Below are 9,509 nucleotides of genomic sequence, written 5' to 3'. Positions count from 1 at the left end.
GTGAGGTGATGTGTCTGGCTGGTCACCTAGGCATGGGTGCAGGGACATTCTCACTGGTCACTATGTTGGGTGGTGTTTTGGTGCACTTTCAGTTACTGGGTGGTTGGGGGGTGAGGGTGTATAGGTCATCAGTCACCAGGTGGGTGGCACATAAACTTGCACCAATGGCCTCAGGCAGGCAGGACTACATGGGAGTGGTTGGAGCAAGCAGGAGCCTCTGGTTGCAGGTGGGGTCATGCAGAGGGCAAGGCAAGGGGTATACAGCCAGTCTATGGGTGCTGGCTTGGAGGGAACACCCATGTCTACTACAGCATGAGATGGTAAAGGGTGCACCACCAGTCTGCAGGCCCCCGGTGTAGGCGGCTGGGTGGAGGGTGGGGGCATCACTGGCATAGGTGGCTGGGCGGTGTAAGAAGCTATAGACTTTTGTAGGTTTATGTTATAAACTGCTAGTCTGGAAAATTCTTTTATTGTGTACAATAGATTTTCCATTTAATTTTCTGCGTTTTCGTATATAGAATATCAACTATCAACGGAGATACTTGAGCATCTTTCAATTTTTATGCCACAAATTGCATCTTTTTTTCTAATCATTTTGGCAAATATTCCCAATACAAGGTAATTTTAAAAATCAGTGTCATTTTTTTTTTTAATTCCTAATTTTAATGGGAAAGATTCCAGTGTAAAATCACCATTCAGGAAGATAAGGCTGTTCATATACGTGTATAGGTGCCATGTTAGAGAAGTAATCAATTTATATTTATATTTTATTAAGTATTCTTTACATGAATAAGTGTTGAATTTGTAAAATGACTTAACTGAATCTATAGATTTTTTTTTTTCCTTATCCCCTATCACTACTAATATGATGGATTACATAGTAGTTTTCCTAACATTGAAGCACCCTTACATTCTTGGAATACACACCCCATTCAGTCAAGATGTATTTTATAAAATACTATTGGAATTTGCTAATATTTCATTTCAAATTTTTGCATTAATACTCAAGTGAAATTGGTCTGCAGCTTCTTCATGCAATCTTTGTCAAGATTTTACATTAAAGTCATACTCACTATATAGAAGATTTGCAGTTTTCCCTCATTCTGTGCTCTGAAATAGTTAAAATAAGATTGGGGTTATCTGCTCTTTAGAGGTCCCATAAAATTAACCCTTTGAAAGCATCTCATCTCAATCTCTTAAATGATTTTCTTTCTCTTATGATGATTTGGTCTATTGAAATGTTTTGTCTATTGTTGTTAGTTACCTTTGAGCAGGCTCTGACTCATGGTGACCCTATGTACAACAAACAAAATATCTCCCTGCCCTGTGCCATCTTCATAATCACAAGTTTTGTTTCTACTTGGGTCAAATTTGGTAAGTTCTAATTTTCTAGAAATTATCCATCTTATTTTATTTTTATTTCTCAGCTTCACTCAGAACCAAAGTATCAACACTCACTGGGTGAACTGCTGTTGATGAAAAATATTGCCATCATTGTAGCATTTTAATTTTCAAATTACTTGCAGTGTTTTTCAATGTGATTTATTATTTTCTTTTTAAATTTCTACTGTTTTAATGATCCCTACTCCTGTCATTTTAAATTTTGCATATTTGTGCTTTCTCACATTTTTGATATAAAGCTCTACTTTGTAGATTTTTACTTTTTGCTGAAGCTGTTACTTATTGTAATAGACTCTTTAAAATGAAGTTAATTGTTATTGACTTAATACAATGTTTTAGGCCTGGAATAAACTAAAATTATTCCATTGTGAGATGGCCCAGTCTCCAGAATCTGAAGGAAGTCTACTTATACCCAGGCACATTGAAATACTATTCATTAAAAACTGAACAGAATAAGAAAATGGGGATAGTGTTTTTCATTCTTTAAGAAGTAACAGAACTTTAGACTTTTTTTTTTTTAGGACTTTTAGGCTTTTAACTTACAAAGGCAAGAGACTTTGGTTTGAACTTTAATTCCTTTAGACTTTAAACCATTATGGGATTTAACTTTCAAGCATATTTAATCTTTGAAGTTTTACTTTTCTTTGGAAACTTTATAATGTGAGAAGGTTTATTTTCAAATTTGTGTTTATCTCTATAATGTTATTTTGTTCTTGCTGTTTTTGGTATTGTCATTAATACAATTTATTAAAATATCTTTAATATTTTATTGAATCTCATTGCAGATATTCTGATAGCTTTATTGTATAGCATGGCTAGACAAAATTTGAAATAAAATGCAGAAGAAATTATTTATTTAGCCTTAGAGTAAATTTAATTATTGCATTGATCTGAACCACTTCAGCGTCTTACGGTGGCAAATCTAAATTGCCCTACAGTGGTTCCAGGGAGCAATGGTTGATACTGGAGAGTGGTGCACATGAAGGTCGAACAGAAATATCTGGTATGCTGCTGGTAACCTCTCACAAGGTTGGATAACCATAATGGTTATCATAATGGTTATGATAAGCATAATGGTTAAGCTTACTGGGCTAAAAGGACAAAACCATAATGGTTAAGTTTAGTGGGCTAAAAGGACAAAAGCATAATGGTTAAGCTTAGTGGGCTAAAAGAACAAAAGGCTAGGCACTGTGCTTATAATCATTTATAGCTCAGTGCTATAAAATCAATACCAAAAACAAACAAAAAAAACCAAACACGTTGCCATCCTGTCCCAGTTGGTTCTGACTCATAGTGATCCTACAGGACAAAACAGAACTGCCCCGGAGGGTTTCCAAGGAGCGGCTGGTAGATTCAAACCACTGAACTTTCAGTCAGTAGCCTGAGCTCTTAACCACCGAGCCACCAAGGCTCCAGTAAAATCAGTACTACCCTAAAAATAATGTCCACTGGCCCATTGTATTAACACCAGTGGTTGGTGAAGATGTGGATCACCAGGGACTCATACTCTCTTAGTGGAAATGAACAATTTGGCAATGCTTAAAATGAAAATGCATATACCCTAACCTAAGTGTGTATATGCACTACCTCCTCCACAAACTGCTATCCAGGCCCGCCTTATAAGAAGAGCAACCTGGCATGCTGAAGTGATGGTGTCAGAATTCACACACTGACATGCAGAACACCTAATCCCAAATGCTATAGTAAAAAAAAAAAAAAGAAAAGAAAGAAATTGAGAGAGATTAAATGTTGAGTGGCACAGGCATTTTTTTTATGTTGTTTTAGACAAGCAATATGCAGGCATAGCGAGCCCGAGATTATTCAAAAGAAAGTGAGTCTCTACTTATTTGGCCATAATCATTGATAATAAGGGTCTGTCTCCATTTTCCCTCTCTTGATAAACCTCCATATCCCTTACAAGCATATTTCTCAGATCATAATTATTCATCATAATAACTACAGCTGCCCTAGACTCTGAGACAGAGGATTTGTATTTAGGAAGTTAACTGGGAAGCGATCTTAGGATAAACACCTATAGGGGAATGAAGGAAAAAGAACTGGGCAGAGAAAGATGTTTAACTTTGATGCAGTCACAACAAAGGATTCAGCTGAGCTCATGGTGAGCTCTAGATCTGGGGTGGAGTTTTCTTGAATTGTGGAAAGGGAGCTGGGCATGTATGACCCCATATTGACCAGTCATTGAATCAAGGCTGCCCCTGAGAAGGGGGCATTACCTTGGGCAAGGTGCCTTTCTTCAGATGAACGCTGGATGTGCGGTTAATATAGATGTTAGGCATCAGCTGCTAGCACCTACAGCAGATTGAGTAGCGAGTGCTTCAGTCTTGTAGGAGGATACGATTGGTGCCCACAGCATCCACTAAAATAACATCTCAAGGTTTTACCAGACCTAAGGGATCACTGGAAAGTAGGAGCTAAAAACGGTCTCTTCTTGAGTTGGTCATTTTTCCTCAAAGAGGCCTTTGAAGTGTGTCTCTGGGGATGTAAAAACAGTGGAAATCTCAAGCCCCCAAATAACAGTTATGACCATAATACGAGTAAGCCATTCTGAGTAATTCTGCCATTCTTGTTCCCCCTAACATGACTGCTATGCTACTTCTGATATCTAACACCACTTCCAGCATCCAAACACAATGTCCAAATTTTATTTTTCTCTATTGTACAAGCCATGCTAGGTGAGCATTTTGGCTTTTGGCAGAAATCTGGCTGTACTCTACTAAAGAGAAGATTGGGAGTAATACAAAAAAAAGTTTAGAAGGAAGTAAAATGAGTACAATCAGTTTTAGCCTTTTTGAAGTTAAGGAGATTTATGCCTTGGGGTGATGACACAGATGTAATCTCCTTGCCACAGTTTAGATGGCAGAATGAAAGTTAAGTGAATAATGACACATTAAACAGGCCATGTAATTTAGGAAGTGGTATTTAATATTTTAATGGACTGCATTTGAAATAATGGAGAGTCTGTCTAAAAGACATGTCAAGAACAGGTCCTGTGCTGAAATTAAGACACTAAATTGGTAATTACTGTATGCACACAGGATTGAGCACTTCCCTCTCACTGAGACATATTTTGGAATATACAAGCAGGAATGTGTTGGAGGCAAATGTTCTAAGAAATGTGTATATTATTCAACAGCTGGGTCAATTTAGGAAGAGTTCTTTAATGGCATTTTCAAGTCAGCTGTCAGGAAGAATTTGTTTTTTTATTTTAAAAAATTTTGTTTTTATCATTGTTGTTTGTATCTCTAAGGGAGAGTCTTAGGAGCCACCTGATCCCCCAAACTGGGAAAATCTTCCGAACTGCTCATATCAGGAATCTTTTGACTGGTGCTTGCAGTACAGGGAGCATCTTTTGCTGCAAAACTCTTGAATACAGCACTGGATACGTTACACAGAGAGACCCCCTTCATATGCTCTTGCTGAGACTCATGCTTTATGGCAGTAGCCAGATAATGTTCCTCAAGACTAAGGATATGATCAATTGCTTTTGTGACTTTATCACGAACTCCAGTCACAGTGACAAAGTTTGGATCTGGGGCCTCCCTGGGAGGGAAACGGATATCTACTTGGAATTGATTCATGATTTTATTAATGGCCTTCCCACGGAACCCAATAATTTGGCCATGAACACGGTGGTTTAGTGGGGTTTTCCTAGTTATTGTTTTTTCAAACTTATGCACCATTTTCATTATTGCATCGCGGGCAGCAATGGTATTTTTCTCATATCCAGTGATAATGATTTGGTCTTGTGTTTCATTGCTCTCTTTACTTGGAAAATGGATGGTAACTTCATGTTCTAAGCAAATCTGAGCAATAACTAAACCCTTTTGACCAATGATCTTGGGGTGGTATTTGGGGTCTACGGTTAAGCTCAGTTTAAAATTTCTTAATGCTCGATCTTGTATTTCAGCTTGTAAAGCTACGACTCGTTCTTCTAATCTAGCTTTGGCTTGTTTGACATTTGCAGCAAGGCCAGTGATGGAAACACTACTGGACTGTAATTCAGCTGCTGAGACTTGTATATCAACTTCAAACTCCTCCATCAACTTACGTATGCCACTTCCTTTCTGACCAATGATGTAACGGTGAAGGTCAAAGGGCACATCTACTTCAACAGTAACAGGAATTAAAGCCACAAGGGCTTCCATGGCTGCTTCACACTTTTCCTTTCGACCTGATATATATATGGTGTCACATTTCCTTGGAAAAATAGGATTACCCTCCTTTGTGTTCCTTTTCCCAATTTTGTCTTCACCTTCCTGAACAACTGGCTCTGTATTAGTAACTACATTCTCCTCTCTGTCTGGAAATTTGATTCGAACATTATAATCCCTACTGATTTGTCGGACTCGGGAACACATTGGTCCCAGGACAAAATGATGGAATTTCTGGGGAATAACACATTCTGTTGTGACTTGGGTATGAAAGTCGCCAATAATTTCCTGGATCTGTTTTTTGGCTGCTTCCACGCAAGGTTTTGCTCCTTTGATTGTGACTTTATTGTTCTTTTTTCCTGAACATGAAATATTAATAATCACACCACCACACTCCTCGGTTATCTCCCGTAAAACCTGGCCCCTTCTCATGATAAAGTGACGGTGGTACTTGGGATTTATCAGTATATTGTCCTCTACAACACTGTCTAGGTTTTGGATTAGAGCTTCTAGTTCCTTTTGTGCATCTTTAACAGCCTCTTCTATTCCAGTAATAGTTATCAGTTCTTGATTCTCATCCTCAGGGAGTGGGAAGACGATATGTGCTCCAGTCTCATCACAGATTTTAGGAACATTGCCACCATTTTTACTCATGAGAAATTTGTGATACTGTGGTTTGACCTGGAGGACCACAGCATAACTCTTGCTTTCTTTTTCTTCTGCTAGTTGCAGCAGCTTTTTCTTAGCCTTCTCAACACTTTGGGCAGGGCCCTTAATGATGACCCTTTGAAGACCTGAGTTGTCTTTTGGAAAGTGCATGCAGATCCCTCCACATTCTTCCACGATTGAACCAATCAAACAGCTTTTGGGATCTATAAGGGCTATATGTAGATCAGAAGGAATAGAAATTTCTGTTTCTGAAATATTGGCTGTATCTTTCTGAATGGAAAGAATCCAGTTATAAGCTACTTCACAGTTTTCCCGTTTCCCAGTGATGACAATATTCTCTGAGTTGCTACCTGCTGATGGAAGCTGAATTTTGGTGTTGCTTGCTGCACAGATTTTTTTGATGTTTGCACCTCCTTTTCCGATTATATTCTTGTGAAGCTTTTTGAATATGGGAATAGTAATGGAATAGTTGTTTTCTACAAGGTCTGTCACCACATTCTCCAAATATTCTGTGCACTGTTCTAATTCATACTTGGGCCCTCTGAGTTGGACAATGTCACTTTTTTGTGCTAGATCAGGAAAATTAATCATAACTTCTGGGAATTTCTTACGGATATCACGAATCCGTTCACCTTTCTGCCCAATGATTGTGCGATGAAATCTTTGCTCGATAATTAAGTCTTTGCTCTGCTCATTTTTCGCATGAGCAGCAAGCTCCAGAAGTTCTCTCTTGGCCTGTTGGACACCCCAAGCTTCCCCTTCAATTCTGATCAAGTTATTCTTTGCATTTTCAGGTGAGATTAGCACAGAAACTTTATTCTTCTCTTTAATCTGGTTTATGGTGACACCATTCTTCCCTATCAGATATTTGTGAACCTTGTAGTCAATATTAATCTCTTCATAATACATCCTGTCAATTAGGTCTTTGACTATGACCTCAATTTTGTCTCGAATATAATTCACATCTTTTGTAGGTCCTTTTATGATAATTTTATCATCTCCAGTAAATTCTACACAAACTTTTGGCCTATTCTCAGTTATTGTGGCTATATTTTGACCTTTTTTACCAATGATAAATCTGTGGATCCAGGAAGGTGCAGAAACTGAGGAAACGGTGTAACGCTTGGACTTTGAACACACTTTAGTAAATGCCTTCCCTGAACTTTCAGGCTCACCTTGGAGTGTCTCAGGATCTGACATGTTCTCCGAGGGTGAAATCTCGATTGAAACTCCAGTTCTTTCCAGGATTTCCTGCACAGAATTGATCTTGGGCCCAATAGTACACTTGTGCTGCAATTTCATCTCCATAGCTGTGGCTATATTTTTCTTTTTGGTATCCTCAAAACTCTCCTTTACAGGAGCCACAGACTGATTTAGCTGTTGCTTTTTTTCAGTAAACATTACCTCTGTGTGATTGGTACTAGGTGGTGGAATACGTATGCGTGCCTCTTCTTCCTGCACGACTTTGTAAACAGATGTATTGTATGGCCTGGCAACAGAAGGATGAAATAACATTTCCATATCTAGCCTCTCTGAAGCATGCTTGTCTTGTTCCTCAGACGTAAAAACTTCGTGTGGATATTTCTTTATGCCCTCTTTGGTGCCAGCAATCTTGATTCGGTTTTGATAGTTATCAGGGCATAGAATCTGGATGTTGGTTGCCGTGTTTTCTTCCAAGTTTTGTAGTTTTTCTCCAGTCTTGCCTATAACAGTGCAACATTGTTCTTTGAAAGCGGAAACGGCGGTTGAATCTTGTTCGTGAAACCAAGCAAAAATCTCCTTCTGGGCTTTCTTAACAGTTTCTGGCTTACCAGAGACTATAATGTAGAGACCTTGGTCTTTGATAAAAGTTAATTCTTCCAGGTTGGCACCAGTCCTGTGCATGATATCTATAAAGAATTTGGCTTGTCTACCTTCACCAAACTGATTTAAATACTTTCTTTCCTCCAGAGGCACATAAACAATTTGAGAGACGACTGAGGTTGAATTGCTAGGTTGAATATTACTGCTGGAGGATCCAGCAGGTTCCTGAGGATTTTCCAGTGAATTTGTTTTGTCTAGGAGTTGAGGGGCTTTGTCTGTGTAGATTGGAGTGCCAAGCACCTCTTCTGAATTTAAAGCAGTAACATAGTTTTCTTTCTGAATGTACTTGCTCTGGTGCTTAGCAATGCTTTCTTCAGTCGAATTTTCTTCAGAGTTCATTGTTGATTTTCAATGAGATATAATCCAGATATGTTGTAGCTAAATGATCAACAGCTAGAAAATTCCTTTTGTAGCTGCTCTTGCATATTACTGCATGGGAAGAATAAACATTTTAAAGATGTAATTCCTTTCCAAATCAATCTATAAACTCAAAGCAATAAAAAATAAAATCTTAGTATTTATACAACTAGACAACAGATTCCAAAGTTTATCTATTCTAGTGTTATGAGATTAGCAAGACAAGGTTCAAATTGGAGGGACTGTGAGGAAATAATGATCATTTTGCTAAAGGAGAAGTTACCTTTCGTTCTTACCACAGTCATCAACAACTCTCATTTTGCCAGCCCTTAGAAACACCTTTCACTGTTAACTGCAAAATACTTTTACAAAAAAATCTAATTTTCTGGTCTCCAATTTTATCACATTTACCAGATTTTACTATTTTTAACAATAGCTTTATTGAGGAATAAATTATATACTTTAAAATTTATCCAGTTTATATGTACAATTCAATGATTTTTAGTAAATTTACAGTATTATGCAACCACCACCAAAATTCAGTTGTGGAACATTTCCATCAACCCATAGAGACTTCTCATGCTCATTTGCAGTCAATCTCCATTTCCATCCCCACACCCTGGCAAATATAAATTTTTTCTCTGTAAACTTGCTTTTTCTGGACATTTCACATAAATGGTAGCATACAGTTCGTAGGATTTTCCACACCTGGTTTCTTTGCCTTGGTATAATGTTTTTGCAATTCATCTATGTTGTAGCATGTATCAATAGTATGTTCTTTTTTATTACTAAATAATATTCCATTTCAATTTACTTTTACCTTAATGACCGTTCTGACTTAATCTCCCTTCCTGATTCCACCTCCTCCAGCAGAACTGTACATATTGAAGTGTTACAGGGTACTCTTTTGCACCACTTCTTTTTTCTCTATTCTCTCCCTGTATGACGTAATTTAGACTCGTAAATTTGAATACCATCAACACACTGATGATTCTCAAATCCATAACCACCGCCCTGAGCTCCAAATGTGTATATACAAAAGGATCT

The 9,509-nt window shown here is 37.9% G+C and overlaps 1 protein-coding gene and 1 non-coding gene across 2 annotated transcripts; both read right to left on the bottom strand.

Annotated features, from left to right (window-relative positions):
- Nucleotides 1-1,429: 1,429 nt before the first annotated feature.
- On the bottom strand, nucleotides 1,430-1,500 carry LOC126069764 (small nucleolar RNA SNORD56). The gene has a single exon (XR_007516036.1). It is a non-coding gene; the product is annotated as a small nucleolar RNA SNORD56 (small nucleolar RNA).
- Nucleotides 1,501-4,664: 3,164 nt separating this feature from the next.
- Nucleotides 4,665-8,444, bottom strand: LOC126069144 (vigilin-like). The gene has a single exon (XM_049872138.1). The coding sequence runs from the start codon at nucleotides 8,442-8,444 to the stop codon at nucleotides 4,665-4,667; it is 3,780 nt and encodes a 1,259-aa protein (XP_049728095.1).
- Between the last annotated feature and the right edge of the window lie 1,065 nt (nucleotides 8,445-9,509).

Source organism: Elephas maximus, chromosome X (assembly GCF_024166365.1).
Source record: "Elephas maximus indicus isolate mEleMax1 chromosome X, mEleMax1 primary haplotype, whole genome shotgun sequence".
NCBI classification, from domain to species: domain Eukaryota; kingdom Metazoa; phylum Chordata; class Mammalia; order Proboscidea; family Elephantidae; genus Elephas; species Elephas maximus.
Note: the sequence above shows the minus strand (reverse complement) of the source record. Positions and strands in the feature narration are given on the sequence as shown.